This window comes from Stegostoma tigrinum, chromosome 20, assembly GCF_030684315.1.
Source record: "Stegostoma tigrinum isolate sSteTig4 chromosome 20, sSteTig4.hap1, whole genome shotgun sequence".
NCBI classification, from domain to species: Eukaryota; Metazoa; Chordata; class Chondrichthyes; order Orectolobiformes; family Stegostomatidae; genus Stegostoma; species Stegostoma tigrinum.
Window position 1 is genome coordinate 16,168,210 of NC_081373.1, and position 21,346 is coordinate 16,189,555.

At 41.4% G+C, this 21,346-nt stretch overlaps 1 protein-coding gene across 3 annotated transcripts in view; it reads left to right on the forward strand.

Moving 5' to 3' along the window:
- The window catches only part of slka (STE20-like kinase a), a 161,078-nt gene that overhangs the window by 57,290 nt on the left and 82,442 nt on the right, over window positions 1-21,346 (forward strand). For all 3 annotated transcript variants that reach the window (XM_048550836.2, XM_048550837.2, XM_048550838.2), the window contains exon 2: window positions 12,418-12,582. In XM_048550836.2, the coding sequence (XP_048406793.1) occupies window positions 12,418-12,582 (165 nt within the window). The remainder of the gene's footprint in view (window positions 1-12,417; window positions 12,583-21,346) is intronic.

Genomic DNA, 21,346 nt, shown 5'->3' on the forward strand with positions numbered 1-21,346 from the left:
TAAGAGAGGATCTTCAGGGGACAGCAGGGGTTCACTCAGTTGATATTTGTGATAGCAGGACTATGAGGAGAGATTGGTTGGTTCTACAGGGCATATTTTCACAAGAGTTTAGAAGGATGAGAGGAGATCTGATTGTAAACTATAAAGTTCCAACAAGGCTGGACAGACTTGGTGCAGAGAGGATGTTTTCCCTAGAGATTCTAGAACCAGGGAATACGGTCTCAAAATATGAGAGAGACTATTTAAGACTGAGATGAGGAGACCTTCTTCACTCAAAGGGTATGAGCCCCTGGAATTCTCTCCCACAGAAGGCTGTGGAAGCCAAGTCACTGAACATATTTAATTTTAAAAGGCATTGAGGGTATGTGGCATTGAGACAAAGGATCAGCTGTGGTCAAAGGCCAAAAGGTCTACTCTTGCTCCTCATTTCTATATTACAGCTAAAACACCCTCAGGAAGTCAGTAAGACTTCTCTTGTAGGAAAAGTTAACATTTGGGAACACTTATGAGTGCCTCATTTAATGCGGTGATGCAGAGGAATTCTTCTCAAAAGGTTCAAGGGTTGAGAATCTTTGGAACCCTCTTACCCAGAGAGCAGTGGAGGCAAAGCCATTGAATACTGTTGAGGCAAAAGTAGATTGTTGAATAACAAGAGTGTCAACGGTTATCAGGTTGATACGGGAATATGGAGCTGAGACCTCTGTTACATCAGCCTTGATTTTCTTGTGACAGAGCAGGCTAGTTGGTTTGAATGGATTACAGTATCAAAAATTGCCCAGTTAAGCCCTTTGCACAAAAAGCAGGATACATCCAATCTGACAAATTCAGCAAAGTGATGGAAAGTATTATTGACAGTGCTATTGAGTGGTCTTTGTTCAGCAATAATGATCACTGATCACTAACACTTAGTTTGAGTACCACCATGGTCACTTAGTTCCTGACTTCATTGCAACCTTCATTCAAGCATGGACTAAAGAGCTGCATTCCAGAAGTGAGATGAGAGTGGCTCCCTTTGACGTCAAAGCAGCATTTGACTGATTTTCTAATCAAGGAGCCCAAGCAAAATTAGAGTCAATTGGAATAAGGAAAATACTCTCTAAGCTTGAAAACATGCCTGGCATATTGGAGGATGGTTGCAGTTGTGGAATGTCAGTCAAGTTCCTCAAGACATTGTCCTCTGAAGACATCTTCAGCTGTTTTGTCAGTGACCTTCCCACCAGCGTAAGGTCAGAAGTGGGCTGTTTTTAATGATGATTGCACAGTGTTGAGCACCATTCATGTCCTCTCAGGTACTGAAGCAATTCATATCCAAATTCAGCAGACGTAGACAATATCCAGGCTTAGAACATAGAACATAGAATGTAGAATATTACAGCGCAGTATAGGCCCTTCAGCCCTCGATGTTGCGCCAGCTTGTGAAACCAAACTGAAGCCCATCTAACCTACACTATTCCATTGTTATCCATATGTTTATCCAATTGAGCTGATAAGTGTCAAGTAACATTTGCACCACCTAAGTACAAAACATTGACTGTCGCCAATCTAACTATCTCCCCTTGACATTGAATGGAATCACCATCACTAAATTTTCCACTAGTATCCTGGGTACTACAATTGACCAGAAACTGAATTGAACCAGCCATGCTGTGGCTACAAGAGCAGAAGTTTAGAATTCACTGGTGAGGAGTTCACCTCCCCAGTGCCTGACAGCAACTACAAAGCACAAGGCAGTAGTATGCTGGAATACCCTCCCTTTGCCTGGTTAAGTACAGCCCCAACAATACTCCAGAACACAACACCTTCCAGGCCACAGCAGCCTGCCTGATTGGCATCCCAAACACCAGCTTCAAGTTCATTCCTGAGGTCAGGAGGAACTTCTTTACTCAAAGCGTTGTGAATCTGTGGAATTCCCTGCCTATTGAAGAGGTTGAAGCTACCTCACTGGTTTTAAGGCAAGGCTAGATAAATTTTTGAACAGTAAAGGAATTAAGGGTTATGGTGAGTGAGCGGGTAAGTGGATCTGAGTCTCAAAAATCAGCCATGATCTTATTAAATGGCAGGGCATGCTCGAGGGGCCAGATGGCCTAGTCCTGCTCCTAGTTCTTATGTTCTTATTTTTCTTCAGTTTACAGTATTAGCATATTCTTCTGTGTTCTTAAAGAAAAATAAATTGTAGGAGATGCGGAATACAATTGCGAAGTGCTTAGAATACCAGCAGTTGTGTTGACATCTACTCATCTGAGATGGTCTTGTTTTAATAGAGCTTAGACCATAAGATATAGGAACAGAATTAGACCATTTGGCCCATCAAGTCTGCTCCACCACTCAATTATGGCTGGTACATTTTTCAACCTCATTCTCTGACCTTCTCTCTCTGATCCTTAATCTCCCAACTAGTCAAGACCTAGCTACTGCTGTTTTAAAGACACTCAATGACTTGGCCTCCCCACAGCCGTCTACAGCAATGAGTACCACAGATTCACAAGCCTCTGGCTGAAGAATTTCCTCTTACTCTCAGTTTAAAGGGTCATTCTTTCATTCTGTGGCTGTGCCTTTTCAGTCAGCACATTCCAACTATAATTGCATCGTGTAAAGTGTCTTCTGTTCCATTGTTTTTGACCCAGACTTAAATGGGTGTGGTTGAAAAACTCCATATTTGTGTTTTTGGAAGCTGCTTCATCTTTATACACAGTATTGCATTGTTTTATTGATATATATTTCTGTTGATATTGTAATTAATTTGCTGAGCAGTGATTTGATACCAAATTTGCTCTCAGGTCCAGAGTGAAGCTGTTACAGCAGATTCTGATGTGTTAGAATTTTGAGCATAAACATATATTTTTCGAAGTTTGCATTGAGAAACAGATGTAGGGCTTGGGCAGAGAATACAGGACACCAAGTTTTAAAAATGATAAAGGCATGAGATAAATCTGGAAGTGGTGATTAAGCACCACCACAGTTGCACGTTGGACCCACGAGAACATATGAACTGGAAAATCCTGATCGCAGGCGTTAGTGGGTAATGAGTTTCTCAGTAAAGCATCCTAATGTTGAGTGATAATGGGAACTGCAGATGCTGGAGAATCCAAGATAATAAAATGTGGGGCTGGATGAACACAGCAGGCCCAGCAGCATCTCGGGAGCATAAAAGCTGACGTTTCGGGCCTCTACCCTTCATCAGAGAGTCTAGGCCCGAAATGTCAGCTTTTGTGCTCCTGAGATGCTGTTGGGCCTGCTGTGTTCATCCAGCCTCACATTTTATCATCCTAATGTTGAAGCTGTTTTCAATGACAGTTGTTTCTGAAACAGGACTTCAAGGTCATCATCACTATTTTGAATCAAGTTGTATCACCTTTTGAGAGTCAAGGTCCAGCATGAAATTTAGTTAGGAGGCAGTATGGCACGTGATCCCAGTTGAGATAACCCTAAAGAAATAAAATTGCCTATTTATAAGGCTGCTAGAAATCTCTTTTAAAGGAAAGTACTGTTCTACTAATGTTCACAGCCAGGGAACAGATTGGAGTGAAAGAGGAGAGTGATCTGTAGTAGGAGTTGTGTTTATAACTATGGGGTGAGATTTTGCCAATGCCGTGAAGCTTCTATTGTTGGGATGGTTTTGGGGTTGCATGTACACTTGGAAAGGAGGTAGGAAATCCTCTAATATTGCTGGGAGATAATAACTTGAACATGGCTGTCAAGGGAGATGACATTAAGGGGAGCAGGAATGTTGGCAATTCTGGGGATTCAACGATACCACAGAATGGTGCTGAGGCAGCAAGGAAAACACAAGGGCCGTTTCATTTTTCTCAGAAGGGCTAGTATTGAATCAGAACTGGGAATACAGAAGCAACATTTGCTGCTTACGGATCCTTCCTAATACAGTGAAGCCTCTGCTTTGGTTGAAAGACATTGTCAATAGCCCATTCAAATAGAAAACTACAGGCAATACAACTGTGTTGGGAAGCCATGCTGACGTGATTCCCTGGTATTTGACTGAACTAGTATTTCTGATCCCATCCAGCTGCTGGTAAAACTACTTCTGCCAGCATTGCATAACTAGAAGAAGGAACTGGGCAACTAGGAGCTGGCATAAGGGGAGCAGAATTCAATCCATTAGGCTGGAATATGACCAGAAAAGAGAAGCAGCAGAGATTCCAGACAAATAGGCAAGAGCTTCCAAGTCCAGCAGAACACTGTGCATGCCATAATACTGAATTATCATCCAGCTTAGTAAACTCTGAGAAACAGTCCTCCTGCTTTCAATTCACAGTCTACAGTTTCAATTTTTCAGCTTTTATGTAAGGTTGCAAGTATGAAATACACAGACAACATGATTTTCAACTAGCTGTTTGTTTTACTTTTTAAGTCCTAGCAATATCTGAGCTTGAAAATATAAATGTGAAATGCCTGGATCCCATCCCAGCCTGGGGTGGCAGGACAGATGTATGATGACAGACTGGATTGGTTAGACTATTTTCACTGGAGTTCAGAAAAATGGAGTGGGGGTATGACTGAAGGATAGGGGCATGGATTGCTTGGAAACCTCAAAATTTTAACAAGACTAAACAGAGTAAATGCAGGAGGGATGTTACCAAAGACCATTTAGGTCATTTAGGCCATTGAGACTGAAATGAGGAGAAATTTCATCATTCAGAGAGCCTGTGGAATTCTCTGCCACAGTTGAGTCCAAAACATTGACTATTTTCAAAAAGGAATTACACATGCTTTTTAGGGCTAAAGGGATCAAAGGGTATGGGATGAAAGCAGGCCAGGGCACTGAGATGGATGATAAGAATGATCATATTGAATGGCCTGTTCCTCTACTTTCTATGTTTCTATGAGTTGTACTGAGGAAGTTGGAATAGTGGTTGTCTTTTCAGGCACAAGTCTTGTTTATGTACCTATAATATTGGCGTACTGTTTCTGCATGCACTGGCTTTTTGGCATTGAGTTTTGTTATTGAATGCGCTTATTAATGATTTAAGCTTCTGCCTATGCTCATGCGTAAGTATCTCTGGAGAGTGAGTGAAGAAGGCCATCTGATCTTAGTGTAATGCACACCCAGCTGTTTATCCACTCTGATACACTTAATGATGCAGGAATGCAATGGGACAATTAATCTGGTAAATTTCTCAATATCTTAAATATTGAGAGCTGCATGTTGAGATGTCTGGATCCCTCTGATGCTGCATGAGAGAAAATACTGAGAGATTAAATTTGGTGTTATGAAATCATTTACTGACCTGAAAAGAACTAAAGTATGTTGCTTTGTGCAATAGGAGGAACCTGTTTGCTAAGAATGCATGATGGACAGCAGTGAAAATTGATTGATTGAAATTGACACCCAGTTCAAATGTGATAGTAGTTACTAAAGGGTCAAAAATAGAATGAAGAGTTTTTTTTTAGTCAGTTTCCTTCTAATTTGGTCCCATACCGATGTACTTACTCTGGCAGTATTAGATGACATTTTAAAAATTCCATCTTGTTCACTCACCTTGCTTAAAGCACACATTTCCCATGGTGACCCAGGCTCAGATGTACAATTATTACCTACATCTGTGGTTTCAAACTTATTTCAAATTTTATTTCAAACTTATTGTAACAGATTTTGAGACATTAAACGAGTGGTAATAAGGAGTTAGATTCACGCAGGAGTTGTGAGAACAGGTTGCAAAGAATAATACATTCATAGTGAACCTCTGCAAATGTTGTCACACTCGCAGGAGCTCCCTGCAAATGTTACCATCTCAGAGTATGATAACTTAGTAAAGCTACAACACAATCTACATGCTAAAAGTGGGCACAAGATTTGACAAAGCTAAACCTATAATCTGTGGATCAGATCAAAACTGCTGTTCAACCACACCCAGTTTTGAAATAGCACTGGGCAATTAAAAAGTTAACAGGAGGGAATGGTCCACAAATAAAATCTTTCCCTCAATGATGGGCAAACCCAACACATCAGTGCTTAAAAAAAACCTGAAGCATTTGCAACCGTCTTCATTGGAAGTATATAAATGAATGATCTATCTCAGCCTGCTTCTGATGGACCCTAGCATTGCTGTCCTGTTCTCCGTTATCAGCAGAATGATGGAAGGTGTTATTGTCAGTGCTATCATGTGGCAGTCCACAGTAACCTGTTCACTGATGTTCTGTTTGGATCCTGCTAGGATGACTTGGCTCCTGACTTCATAACAACCGAGGTCATTGAATTCAAGAGGTTAAATGAGAATACCTGCTAATTAACATCAAAGCAGTATTTGATGTTGTGTAGTAACAAAGTTCCCTATTAAAACTGGAAGTCGGTGGCAGTCAGAAAGAAAACTGTCTACTGCTTGGAATATTACCAGGCCATACCAATCCTAGGGCTGCAGGCATTCCACGGGATATTATCTTGGGTCCAGTTATCTTCACCTGCTTCATCAATAACATTGCTCAGTCATAAGTAATACAATTTGCAACTCCTCAGTGTATAAGTAAGCTAAGCTTATATGCAGCAAACCCAGACAACATTGAGGTTTGGGTTTATAATTGGCAAATAACTTTTGCATCCCACAAATGCCAAGCAGTAGCCATTTCCAGCAGGACAAAATCTAATCCTCTTCTCCTGACCTTCCTTCAAGGGCCTTACCATTGCTGAATCCCCTACTGTCAACCTTTTGGGATGTCACCTTTGGCCAGAAGCTGAACTGGACCAGCTATATCAATACTGTAGGTACAAGAGCAGGCCAGAGGAAGGGAACTTAGCAGTGATTAGCTCACCTCCCGACATTTCTAAAATTGACCCTCATATATAAGACACAAGTCAGGATTATAATGCAATACTCTTCACCTGCCTGTCCAACAAGACTCCAGAAAGTGAATACCAATATTAGATGATGTAAAGACCTTGCTCAGGACCCTTCCACCACCTTAAATATTTATTCCTTCCAGCACTGGTGCGTAGTGACCTCAGAATGCACAGTTTATAAGTTTCACGACAGCAAATCATCAAGCCTCCTTTCAGCTCCACAGCCTCTATTACAGAAGGACAAGGGCAGCAGACACTTGGGATGCCATCATCTGAAGGTTCCCCATGAAGCTTCAGTATTCTGACTCAGAACAATTTCACTGCCCCTACACTACTGTTGGATTAAGATCTTGGAACCCCCTTCCTAATGGCTGTGTGGGTGTGCCAGATGGACTGCAGTGTTTCAAGAACAGGAACAGAGATTAGACATTTGGCTTACAAAGAGAAAGTGAGCAGTTCAGGTCTATACTCTGCAGAGTTGAGAAGAATGAGCAGAGATCCAGTTGAGGTATATACAATGCTAAAGCAATTTGACAAAGTAGATATTGAGAGGACATTTCCTTTTGTGGGACAATCCAGAATGAGAGCTCATACTTTTCGAATAAGGGGTAGAAATCTGTAAGGCACGTGTGATGGAATACGGTCCACTTGCCTGGATGGATGCATCTCTAAAAACACTCAAGAAGCTTGACACCATCCAGGACAAAGCAACCTATTTGTTTGGCACCTGATTCACAAGCACCCACCCACTCTTTCCACCATCGATGCTCAATAGTAATAATATGCATCATCTACAAGATGCACTACAGAAATTCACCAAAGATCTTTATATAGCTCCTTCCAAACCCACAATTACTTCTACCCACAAAGGACAAAGGCAGCAAATACATGGGAACACCACTGCCTGTAAGTTCCCTTTCAAGTTCTTCACCATTCTGACTTGGAAATATATTCTATTCCTTCTCTAAGGGTCACCCTATAGCATGTGGGCTGCAACAGTTCAAGAAGGCAGCTCACCACCATCTTCTCAAAGATAACTGGAACAGGCAATAAACGCTGGCCAGCCAGTGATGCCCACATTCCACAAATGAATTAAAGGCTTAAGACAAATGAGAAATTATTTCTCTCAAAGGGTGATGAATTTGTGGGGTTGCTACTTCAGACTGGTGGATGGCAGGACATTGAGTAAATTTCAAGAGGAAGTGGAGAGATTTTTTAATTAGTAAATGGTTGCAAGTTATGAAGAGCTGGCAAGAAAGTGGAGCAGAGACTGAGATGAGATCAGCTATGATTGTATTGAATGATGGAGGAGGCTCAAGGGGATGAGTTGCCTACTTATGCTTTTACGTAAGAAGGTGGGTCGCCATCACTTTCTCAAGGGCAATTAGAGATGGCAACAAATGCTGACCTTACCAATGATGCTTATGTCCCATGCAGACAATTTTAAAAGATCTTCTGGTACTTGCTGCAAAAATTACGACACCCTTGGTGCACTTATCATCAGGGCTTCAGAAACTTTGAGTGTGGAAATGGAACCCTGTATGTGAATGCTATCATATTTGGAACCCAGAAATACACTGCAAATGGTAGCATCATTCTAGGTACCCTCAAAAGTACACTCACTCCCTGGGACTGTCAATGAGCAGCTACGTATTCATAGGTAGCAACTGCAAGTATTGACCTATCCCTGGGAAATACCCCAACTATTGCTGAATTCCAGTGGACCTCCACAAATCATGACACTTGATGCCTCCCCAGGGAGGCCAAGGGAAGTACCTGTTTGGGAACCGTTCTGCCTTAACTTCAGAAAATCAATATCAGCTACCCAAAGAATACGACCCTAAAGTAAAATGAAATGACAATCCTGGAGACTTGAAATGGAAAAAACAAAAGTGATAGAGAAACTTAACAAGTACAGCACTCTCTATGTAGAAAGACTTAGAATTAACATTTCATGTCCAATATGTCTTGTCTTAGAATCGATTTAATATTTCAAGTCTAATCTGACTCTTCTTTGGAACCAAAGAACTGCTGAGTTTCTCCAGCATTTTCTGTTTACATTGCAAAGGAATTTAAGGTTACTCTACAAAGCTGTTCTTATTAATTTACAACAAAAGAATATCTCAGACTCTAGATATTTTATTTGGGATGGATATGTGATGACCTTGAGATTTCCCTGGGATCTATTTGTGCACAGACTTCAGGAATGATACAAAAAATATGAGGAACTTTTACTTATCATCTGTTACCTGTCCAGTGCAGGTTTGTAGTATAGTTACTATTTGAACTTCTGGATTCTAAAGTGAAGGAAAATGGATTTTAATGTGTGTGGAGGTGATGTTTTCAAAAATGTCAGAAGGTGGTTTTGGAACCGCAAATTCAAACACAATTTCCAAGAATGCAGGTGACTTAAGTGGTGAAGATTTTAGAGTTGAACTTTTATGTCCTGTACAGAATCAAATGGTAAGGGACCATTCCTAGATTAAGCTCAGAAGAAAAGTCATCTTAGTAGTGATGAATAAACAATTATTTTTTGTGAGATCAGCTGAGCAATAAATATTGGATCCAGGCCACAGGATGCCATCCTTTTCAAAATAGCACCACGCAATCTTTCACTTTCACCCGAGAGGGTAAGCAGAACCTCTTTGATACCTCAGCTAAAAGAGAGCAACTCTGAGCTTATTGAAGTAGGACATGAACCTGAAACCATCTAATTCAGAGGTGCAAGTGATACTTATTAAGCCACAAAATCTGTCTTGTTTGGTAGCGTCCAAGTCATAAGATGGTTGCTTGTATCCTGATGAGGAGCTCTGTGTAGTGTGATGACAGTTCTGTGATTTATATAGGAAATTGTACAAAATGCGGAGGAATGGAATTGTGGGAGATTTAGCAGTTTGGATCGGAAATTGGCTTGCTGAAAGAAGACAGAGGGTGGTAGTTAATGGGAAATGGTCACCCTGGAGACCAGTTACTAGTGGTGTACCGCAAGGATCGGTGTTGGGTCCACTGCTGTTTGTCATTTTTATAAATGACCTGGATGAGGGCATAGAAGAGATAATGGGAACTGCAGATGCTGGAGAATCCGAGATAACAAAGTGTGGAGCTGGATGAACGTAGCAGGCCAAGCAGCATCTCGGGAGCACAAAAGCTGACGTTTCGGGCCTAGACCCTTCATCGGAGAGGGAACTGAAATAAATAGGGAGAGAGGGGGAGGCGGACCGAAGATGGAGAGAAAAGAAGATAGGTGGAGAGGCAGTGGGAGAGATACAATTTTAACCTCCCTGCGAAGCCTCTTCCAGGGATGCCTAACCTGAAGAAGTTACCCTCCTCCCTCCGGACCAACCTCAGGGAATCTCTCTCCCACTGCCTCTGCACCTATCTTCTTTTCTCTCCATCTTCGGTCCGCCTCCCCCTCTCTCCCTATTTATTCCAGAACCCTCTCCCCATCCCCCTCTCTGATGAGGGTCTAGGCCCGAAAGGTCAGCTTTTGTGCTCCTGAGATGCTGCTTGGCCTGCTGTGTTCATCCAGCTCCACACTTCGTTATCTTGAGGGCATAGAAGGGTGGGTTAGTAAATTTGCAGAAGACACGAAGGTCGGTGGAGTTGTGGATAGTGACGAAGGATGCTGTAGGTTGCAGAGAGACATAAATAAGCTGCAGAGCTGGGCTGAGAGGTGGCAAATGGAGTTTAATGCAGACAAGTGTGAGGTGATGCACTTTGGTAGGAGTAACCGGAAGGCAAAGTACAGGGCTAATCGTAAGATTCTTAGTAGTGTAGATGAGCAGAGAGATCTCGGTGTCCATGTACACAGATCCTTGAAAGTTGCCACCTAGGTTGACAGGGCTGTTAAGAAGGCATATACAGTGTTTTAGCTTTTATCAATAGAGGGATCGAGTTCCGGAACCAAGAGGTTATGCTAAAGCTGAACAAAACTCTGGTGCGGCCGCACTTGGAGTATTGCATACAGTTCTGGTCACCGCATTATAAGAAGAATGTGGAAGCTTTGGAAATTTACTAGGATGATTTACTAGGAGATTTACTAGGATGATTTACTAGGAGATTTACTAGGATGTTGCCTGGTCTGGAGGGAAGGTCTTACGAGGAAAGGCTGAGGGACTTGAGGCTGTCTTCATTAGAGAGAAGAAGGTTGAGATGTGACTTAATTGAAACATATAAAATCAAGGTTAGATAGGGTGGATAGGGAGGGCCTTTTCCCTAGGATGGTGACGGTGAGCACGAGGGGGCATAACTTTAAATTGAGGGGTGAAAGATATAGGACAGATGTCAGAGGTAGTTTCTTTACTCGGAGAGTAGTAAGGGAATGGAACGCTTTGCCTGCAATGGTTGTAGATTCGCCAACTTTAGGTACATTTAAGTCGTGATTGGCTAAGCATATGGACGTATATGGAATAGTGTAGGTTAGATGGGCTTGAGATTGGTGTGACAGGTCGGCACAGCATCGAGGGCCGAAGGGCCTGTACTGTGCTGTTATGTTCTATGTTCTAGATATAAATTAATAGTATTTATGAAGTTTAGATTTCAAGTAATGGTACATAGACATTGGTTTCTTTTGTGAGGATTTTTTAAGTCAGTCGCCCTGGAACAGTGGCCTAATTCAATATGTATGATAGAACAGGTGATTGCAAACTCTGGAGTCTTAATGTGCTCAGAGGTTTATATTAAGAGTTTCATGATGGGTAGAAGAAACATTGAAGGATTGCCTTGTTTTCACTTCACAATAATTAAAGGTGATTGTCTTCCTGCCAAAGTAAAGTAGTTTAGACAGTTTGTTCATTACATGTCCATTCTGCAAGTTTATTCTTGGCTTTCTGTATTTTGTCACTGTCCTCTACCATAACACATGCACTAATTTGGTCTCATCCTCAAATTTTGAAATGATATTTCACATTCCCTGTGTAAATTACTTGTATAAATTCTAAGCAGTAGTGGTCCCAATGCCAATTGTTGTAAATCATCGCTTCCTATCATTTGTTATCTGAGTAAGAGCCTTTAACCTCTATTACCTCCTTTGTGTCATTAGCTAGTTTACTATTTTCTCCAATACTTGTTGCTTGGCTCCACATATTTTTATATTCATCATGACTCCTAATCTTGTACCTTATTTCTCTTGTTGTGGAGTGGTAGTATCTTTACCTTTTTGAGCCTGTAGACCCACGTTCAAGTCCCACCTGTTCCAGAGGTATGTAGTAAAATCTCTGAACAAGCTGTTTTGTTCAACACTTTGAAATAAATATATTCTATCTATTTTGTTACCCTTACTTATATTTTGTTGCTTCAAAGAATTCAGTAATTAGTCAACATGATCCCTTTTGAAATCTGCGTTGACTGTTACATTTGCTAGTTTTTATCAGTTTGTTTAATAATCAATCTCCTAGATTAATCCTAAGATGTTATCTGTTTAAAATTTAATTTTCTGAGCGAATAAATAGCTGTGCATCACACAAGAATCTTACAAATGTTTGCACCTATTACACTCGTGTCATTTTATTTTTATTTTGTTCTTTGCATCTCACTTTCCCATTAGACAAATCTTGTATAAATGCACATTTTCATGATGTAATAGATACTAGCAACTGCATAACAATGTGATTACTTTCAAAACACAGGCGCAGAACAAGCAAACAGGAATTCTTGCGGCAGCGAAGGTGATTGAAACTAAAAGTGAGGAAGAGCTGGAAGACTACATTGTGGAAATTGATATACTGGCATCCTGTGATCATGATCATATTGTCAAGCTGCTTGATGCATTTTACTATGAAAACAAGCTGTGGGTAAGAGACGTTTCTGTAATAAATAAGTATGTTATTTGGGTTAAATATTAGGTGTCCCTTGTTCGGTCCTTGAACTAATTTCAGATCTCATTTGAAGGAGTATCTGCAATTACATAGCTCCCTCATCACTGCACTCTGAAAGATGTTTAGATTCATTTTCATGTTAGTTATAACTGTGTCTTCTCATATATTCTATTTGCCTGTCTTATTTCCCTTTTCATTTCTCTTCAAAATTGCTGTATTTAGCCTAATTCTTGTCTGTATTATCAACCTGCTATCTGTAATTATGCACCTTTTTTAATTTCATCTTGAATTCCATCTCCTTCTCCATTCGCATTACTCTGGTTCCACCACCTTTCCTCATATGGGAATGTACCTCAATTTTACTTAAACCGTCTCCTGTTTAAGATTGCCCTTTATTCCATTATAATTTTAAGTACGACTTCTTCTTTGGAATAAAATTTAAACTGACAGTTCTGTGTAAGTGATCATTCTCTGATCAAAAAGTGTAACTAAATTACGTTTCTAACTTTTCCTGCTCTTCTGACAGCATTATTAAGGGATGCATGTTGGGATTCATTGGGATGACATGTGAGAATTTGAGGACTGCTCTCCCCCGAGTCACTGCAAAATTTCCAAGTTTTTAACAGTATCCAAAGACCCCACATTAACCTGAAATTCAGATCCAGGTTGAAAGAAAACACAAACCAGGTTTCTGTACTGAAAAAGAATGATCATTTATTACAAGTAATCTATACTGGACAAAAATGACCATTTATTACAAGTAATTAGATTCTAGTTACAGATAAACCATTGTAAACCATCAGGGTACAATGCTTTAAGTAAAATTCTAATCTCTTTGTAAACACCCCCTTACATTCTCACAGTCTAACAAATAGAGAGGGAAAACTGGAAAGACAGTTCAATAATCATTGGTCCTGGTTTGTGGCCATGATGACCTGTATGATTCTTCTGCTGACCAGCACATGGCTTCAGTTGTCTTTCTCCAGATATTTCCACTGGTCTGTAGGAGACACAAGGTGGCTCATTCAATTATTATAAGTCTTAAGTATCAGCTAAGAGTCACACCTTACAACAACTGTTGCAGAAAAGATAAATTGGTTTTTTTCAGGTTTGATTGCTGAGAACAGAGACTGCTTCCCAGCTGGGGAAGAACTGAACAGTTTTTTTCTTTCTAACTTGCTCCCAGCTGCAAGCTGTTCAGTTATCTACGAACCAGTCAGACAATATTTGACAGTAAATGACCTCTATCATCAGTAAGTTGTCAGTAATCTATAGACTAATCAACTTTTTGTCATTAACAAAATCTTGGATCCAAATTTGTGCAACTCAGACTTCAGTTATTGCTTACACAAACTGTTGTTTACAATGCTCACCATATGTCTCAGGTTACTTTGTTTTTCAAAACGACAGTCACCCTTTCAGTACTTTCATCTTTCAGTCCACAGTGGCCCAGTAGTCAGTACTGCTGCTTCACAGCACCAGGGACCCGGGTTCGATTCCACCCCCGGGTCTGCGTGGAGTTAGCACATCCTCTTTGTGTCTGCATGGGTTTCCTCTGGGTACCCTGGTGACCTCCCACTATCCAAAGATGCACTGGATAGGTGGATTAGCCACCCTAAGTTGCTTGTGGTGTCCGGGGATGTGCAGGCTATGTGGATTAACCATGAGAAATGCAAGGTAATGGGGATAGGGTTGTGGGTGGGGTGGGGTGGCGTTGTTAGTATGGGGCTGGGTGGGATGCTACGTCAGAGGGTTGGTTTGGACTCGATGGACTGAATGGCCTGCTTTTATACTGTAGCGTTTCTGTGATTGCTTTATTAAATTCTGTGATTACGGTTTTCAAACAATGCTCAAAAAAGGCCCTTACTCACTGTATAACTTTATTCTCAACAGAATTTCTTCTGAGAGCAACTCCGTCAAAAGTATAGCCACAATAATGGGTAGATGCTTTAATTGGAAGGAAATGCCAATGTAAAGAAGATGCACTTGCCTTATCCCACATTTCTGGGGTGAAGGGCACCTATGTAAAAAAATTAAATATGTGTGTTGGGGTTTAAAATGGGAAATAATCTTATTGAAACGTACAAAGAGACTAAAACTACAGGAGACGGTTTAAAAATAGATCCTCCATTTAAGATGGAGATGATGTATTCTTCATTCACAGAAGATTGTTAGGATGCGGAATTCTCTTTCCAGTAGTTTATGGTTGAGTTATTCAAAGCTGAGTTTGATGTATTTTTGATAAACAAGGGAGTGTAGAGTTTGGGGCGGTTGGGGGGTGGGGGGGCGGTTGCAGACAGAAAATGGAAATGAGATCGCAATCACAATACCTACCCCTGTTCCTACATCCTATTTTCCTACGGCTTTCAGTTTTATGATAGTTGATTATGATGATCAAGTAGGAATAAGTGGGCCTTTTTCAGATTGGCATGATGTGACCAGTAGGATCCTATGTGGATCAGTGCTGGGTCCTCATTATCTTACAATATATTTCAATGACTTAGATGAGGGGATCAAAGGCATAGTTGTCAAATTTGCAGATGGGTAAGAAAGTGTGTTGTGAAAAATGATGTAAGAATGACATAAAGATAGATTGAATAAGTAACGTGGGAAAATGTGAAATTTTTCACTTTGGCAGCAAGAATTTAAAAAAAACAGTAAACAGCTGCAGAATTCTGAAGTGTGGTAGAATCTACATGTTCTAGTATGTAAGTCTCAAAATGTTAATATGCAGATACAGCAAATGATTATGAAGGCTAACGCTGGCCTTTGTTACAACAAGTATTGAGTGTAGAAGTTAAGAATGTTATGCTTCAATTATACGGGCCATTGGTAAGATCACATGTTGAATACTGTTTGCAGTTGTGCTGTCATTATTTAAGGAAGGATGTAAATGTGTCGGAGGTGTTTCAAAGGAGGCTTACTAGATTAATACCAGGAATATGCTTTTTGTCTTTTGAGGATATCTTACAGAGTCTGGTCATGTTTTCCACTGGAGTTTAGAAGCATGAGGGGTGATTTAATTGAAGTGTGTAAGGTCCTGAATAGTCTTGACTAGGACATTCGCTCTTGTGGGTCAGTCCAGAACTGGATGACACTGTTAGAAAATGAGAGGCCACACATTTAGGCAGAGATGAGGAGAGAATTTTTTTGAGGTTTGTGCGACTCTGGATGTTTCTACCTCAGAAGCATATTTGTAATTCAGAGGTCAATGGGTTCTTGAAGGACAAGGGAAGCAGAGGCTATTGGGATAAATGTGAATGTGGAATTCAAAACACAAACAGCACAGTCATGATCTTATTGAATAGTGCAGCTACCCTGAAAAGTGAATGGCTAATATGTATGTTTGTATGATTACACAAAGGTTAGCGGTATGTTAGTATTGTAAAAGGGAGCATAAATTGCATGTTGGTAAAGTGGGCAAAGCAGTGACAGATTTCAGTGCTGGTAAAGTGAGACTATGCAATTTGCACTAAATTAAGATTATATCTAGATGTTGTTTGATTGGAAAAAAAGCTGAGAACCGAGCAGGTCTAAAAATGGGGATTCATGAATAGCTCAATAAAATTAAAAGTTTGGTAGCACAGAATTACTTAAAATATAGTGCAGAAAACTGACTAATAATCCAGTGATATGAGTTCAAATCTCAGCTTGGCAGCTGGGATCTTTAAATTCAATTAATAAAGTAAACCTTGAAAGGTAAATTAGTATCAGTAATGATTTCAGGAAGAATATCTCCTGTCCCTAACCACTCATGCCCAGGTTTAATGCCATCATGTCAGTAAATGTGCTTGACTCTTGGTGTATGTCGCTGGCTGAACCAGCATTTATTGTCCATCCCTAATTGCCCAGAAAGCAGTTAGGAACATAGAACATAGAACAGTACAGCACAGAACAGGCCCTTCAGCCCATGATGTTGTGCCGACCATTGATCCTCATGCATGCACCCTCAAATTTCTGTGACCATATGCATGTCCATATGACCTTGCTTCCACAACTGCTGCTGGCAACGCATTCCATGCTCTCTCAACACTCTGTGTAAAGAACCCGCCTCTGACATCCCCTCTATACTTTCCTCCAACCAGCTTAAAACTATGACCCCTCGTGTTAGCCATTTCTGCCCTGGGAAATAGTCTCTGGCTATCAACTCTAACTATGCCTCTCATTATCTTGTATACCTCAATTAGGTCCCCTCTCCTCCTCCTTTTCTCTAATGAAAAAAGTCTGAGCTCATCAACCTCTCTTCATAAGATAAGCCCTCCAGTCCAGGCAGCATCCTGGTAAACCACCTCTGAACCCTCTCCAAAGCATCCACATCTTTCCTATAATAGGGCAACCAGAACTGGACACAGTATTCCAAGTACGGTCTCACCAAAGTTTTATAGAGCTGCAACAAGATCTCACGACTCTTAAACTCAACCCCCCTGCTAATGAAAGCCAAAACACCATATGCTTTCTTAACAACCCTGTCCACTTGAGTGGCCATTTTAAGCGATCTATGTATCTGCACACCAAGATCCCTCTGTTCCTCCACACTGCCAAGAATCCTATCCTTAATCCTGTACTCAGCTTTCAAATTCGACCTTCCAAAATGCATCACCTCGCATTTATCCAGGTTGAACTCCATCTGCCACCTCTCAGCCCATCTCCGCATCCTGTCAATGTCCCACTGCAGCCTACAACAGCCCTCTATGTTGTCAACGACACCTCCGACCTTCGTGTCGTCTGCAAACTTGCTGACCCATCCTTCATTCCCCTCATCCAAGTCATTAATAAAAATTACAAACAGTAGAGGCCCAAGGACAGAGCCCTGTGGAACACCACTCACCACTGACTTCCAGGCAGAATATTTTCCTTCTACTACCACTCGCTGTCTTCTGTTGGCCAGCCAATTCTGTATCTAGACAGCTAAGTTCCCCTGTATTCCATTCCTCCTGACCTTCTGAATGAGCCTACCATGGGGAACCTTAATAAAAATGCCTTGCTGAAGTCCATATACACCACATCCACAGCTTGACCCTCATCAACTTTTCTAGTCACATCCTCAAAGAACTTGATAAGGTTTGTGAGGCATGACCTGCCCCTCTCAAAGCCGTGTTGACTGCATTTAATCAAGCCATGCTCTTCCAGATGGTCATAAATCCTATCCCTCAGAATCCTTTCTAACACCTTGCAGACGACAGACGTGAGACTTACTGGTCTGTAATTGCCGGGGATTTCCCTATTTCCTTTCTTGAAGAGAGAAATTACATTTGCCTCTCTCCAGTCCTCAGGTACGACTTCAGTGGAGAGCGAGGATGCAAAGACCTTCGCAAGTGGCGAAGCAATCGCATTTCTCGTTTCCCAAAGCAGACTAGGACAAATCTGGTCCGGGCCTGGCGACTTGTCAATCTTAATGTTTGACAAAATTTTCAGCTCATCAGCTTCCTCTATCTCTATCCATTCCAGCATGCACACCTGCTCTTCAAAGGTTTCACTCACTACAAAGTTCGTTTCTTTTGTAAAGACAGAAGCAAAAAACTCATTTAGGGCTTCCCCCACCTCCTCAGACTCCACACACAAGTTCTCTATGCTATCCCTGATTGGCCCTACTCTTTTTCTTTGACCATTCTCTTATTCCTCACATAAGTGTAAAATGCCTTTGTGTTCTCCCTAATCCGTTCTGCCAAGCCTTTCTCGTGCCCCCTCCTGGCTCTCCTCAGACCATTTTTGAGCTCCTTGCTCGCCTGCCTGTAATTCCTCTAGAGCTGAGCTTGACCCTAGCTTCCTCACCTTATGTAAGCTACCTTCTTCCTTTTGACGAGAAGCTCCACCGTTCTCGTCATGCAAGGTTCCTTTATCTCACCCCTTCTTGCCTGTCTCAGAGGAACATATTTATTCATCAGTTGCAACAACTGTTCCTTAAACAGTGTCCACATATCTATAGTGCCTTTACCATGGAACAATTGCTCCCAGTCCATGCTTCCTAACTCATGTCTAATCGCATCATAGTTTCCTCTTCCCCAATTAAATATCCTCCCATTTTGCCTAATCCTCTCCTTCTCCATAGCTATGTAGAATGTGAGGCAGTTATGGTCATTATCACCAAAATGCTCTCCCACCACAAGATCTGATACCTGCCCCGGCTCGTTTCCGAGCACCAAGTCTAGAATGGCCTCTCCCCTCGTCGGCCTGTCAACGTACTGAGTTAGGAAACCCTCCTGAACACACCTTACAAAAACAGCTCCATTCAAATCTTCTGCTCGAAGGAGGTTCCAATTAATATTGGGAAAGTTAAAGTCACCCATTACAACAACCCTACTACGTCCACACTTTTCCAAAATCTGCCGACCTGTGCTTTCTTCAATCTCCCTGCTGCTATTGGGGGGCCTGTAGTGAACCCCTAGCGAGGTGACTACTCCCTTGCTGTTCCTAATTTCCACCCAGGAGTCAATCAAATTACTGTGAATCTGGAGTCCCACAGGGATTCCAGGTAAGGATGGCAGTTTCCTTCCCTAAAGGACATTAGTGAACCAGTAGCGTTCTTCTGACAATCGACAAGGGAGCCATGCTCATCATTAGACTCTTAATTCTAGATTTTTATTCAATTCCAATTCCACCATCTGCCATGGCGGGATTTGAAACTGTGTCTCCACAACTTTAACAAAAAAAAATTGCTGGAAAAACTCAGCAGGACTGGCATCTGTGAGGAAGTTCTGAGGAAAGGCCATTGGACTTGAAACATTAAGTCTGATTTCTGTCCACAGATGATGCCTGACCTGCCGAGTTTTTACAACTATTTCTGTTTTTGTTTCTAATTTATAGCATCTACAGTTCTTTCAATTTTCCCCAGAACACTTTAGGGCAGCACAGTGATTAGCACTGCTACCTCACAGCGCCAGGAATCCAAGTTTGATTCTACCCTCAAGCAACTGTCTGTGTGGAGCTTGCATGTTCTCCCAGTGTCCGCATGAGTTTCCTCCACTTTCCTCCACTTTCCTCCCACAGTCCAAAGATGTGCAGGCTAGGTGGATTGGCCATGCTAAATTGCCCGTAGTGCTGAGGGATGTGTAGATTAGGTGGGTTATACGGGGATGGATCTGGGTGGAATGCTCTGAGCGTTGGCGTAGACCTTTTGGCCTGAAGGGCCTGTTTCCATACTGTAGAGATTCTATGATCCTATGATTACCTGTGTCCCTGGAAGAGCAGTCCAGTGATTATACCACTAGGTCATTGCCTCTCCTGGGCTGAGCAAATAATTCAACAGTAAGTAGGACTCAGCAATAGCTGCTAGCCTTGCCAGTAATACCCACGTCTTGTGATTGAATTTTTCGAAATGAAGTGATCAGGTACAAAAAAAAGGAGTTATTAGAAAACTAGGATACGAAGGGCACGAATTTGTGCTGCGTCATTACGAAACCCTGGTTCATTTACATCTGAGTCACGATGTATACTTCTGCACAGCAAATTGTTACAATCCATATCGAGACTGGTAACTTAGACCTCATTGTGCTGTTTCAAGTAGTTTCTGCTGATCGGGGAGATATTTGTATTCCTAGTGACAATCTTGAAATTGTACAACAATATTTCAAGTTTCAAGACTTTCACTGCCATATATAAACTTAATACAACATCAATGAAATGCTGCTTGGGCAGTCTTGCTCTATGTATAGAAAAGATACTCTATATTACCGTCTTAACACAAACAGTACTTCAAAGCCACATGTATATTCTATGCATTCTGCTCTCCGCAAAATTACAACCTTATAGGATCACAGGATTTACAGTTGTTTCTCAGCCAGTATGCTTCCATGTTCAAACAGACAAATTTGTTTCTGGCTGTATTTGGTAATCTGCTGCACCTCTGACCTGATGGAAGCTCACTGAATCGCAGCAACGGAAGGGGACTATTTGCTTTGCTGTGTTTGTGCCAGCTTTTTAGGAGCAATACAGTTCGTTCCTTTACCTTGCTTGTTTAAATATGTTTTCTTATTGGATAATTATCATATCCCCCTTTAGAAGCCATGATTAAAATGCTTTCACCAGATACATGAGTGGCACATACAAGACCTTAACCATTTACCACCCTCATGTCACCATTGATTCTCTTGTCATTCAACTAAAGGAAGAGCCAGGAGGAGACATGAGAAGTTGTTGGCAGATAGGATCAGAGTAAACCCTAAGGCTTTCTATAGGTATTTAAGGAATAAAAGAATGATGAAAGTAAGATTAGGGGCTAATCAAGGATAGTAGTGGTAAGTTGTGTGTGGAGTTCAGAGGAGATAGGGGAAGCGCTAAATGAATATTTTTCAACAGTATTCACTCTAGAAAATGACAATGTTGTTGAGGAGAATACTGAGATACAGGCTACTAGACTAGGTGGGATTGAGGTTCACATGGAAGAGGTATTAGAAATCCTACAGAGGGTGAAGATAGATAAGTCCCCTGGGCCAGATGGGATTTATCCTAGGATCCTCTGGGAAGCCAGGGAGGAGATTGCCGAGCCTTTGGCATTGATCTTTAACGCGCCATTGTCTACAGAAATAGTGCCAGACGACTGGAGGATAGCAATTGTGGTTCCTCTGTTCAAGAAGGGGAGTAGAGACAACCCTGGTAATTATAGACAAGTGAGCCTTACTTCAGTTGGTAAAGTGTTGGAAAAGGTTATAAGAGATAGGATTTATAATCATCTAGAAAAGACTAAATTGATTAGGGATAGTCAGCACGGTTTTGTGAAGGGAAGGTTGTGCCTCACAAACTT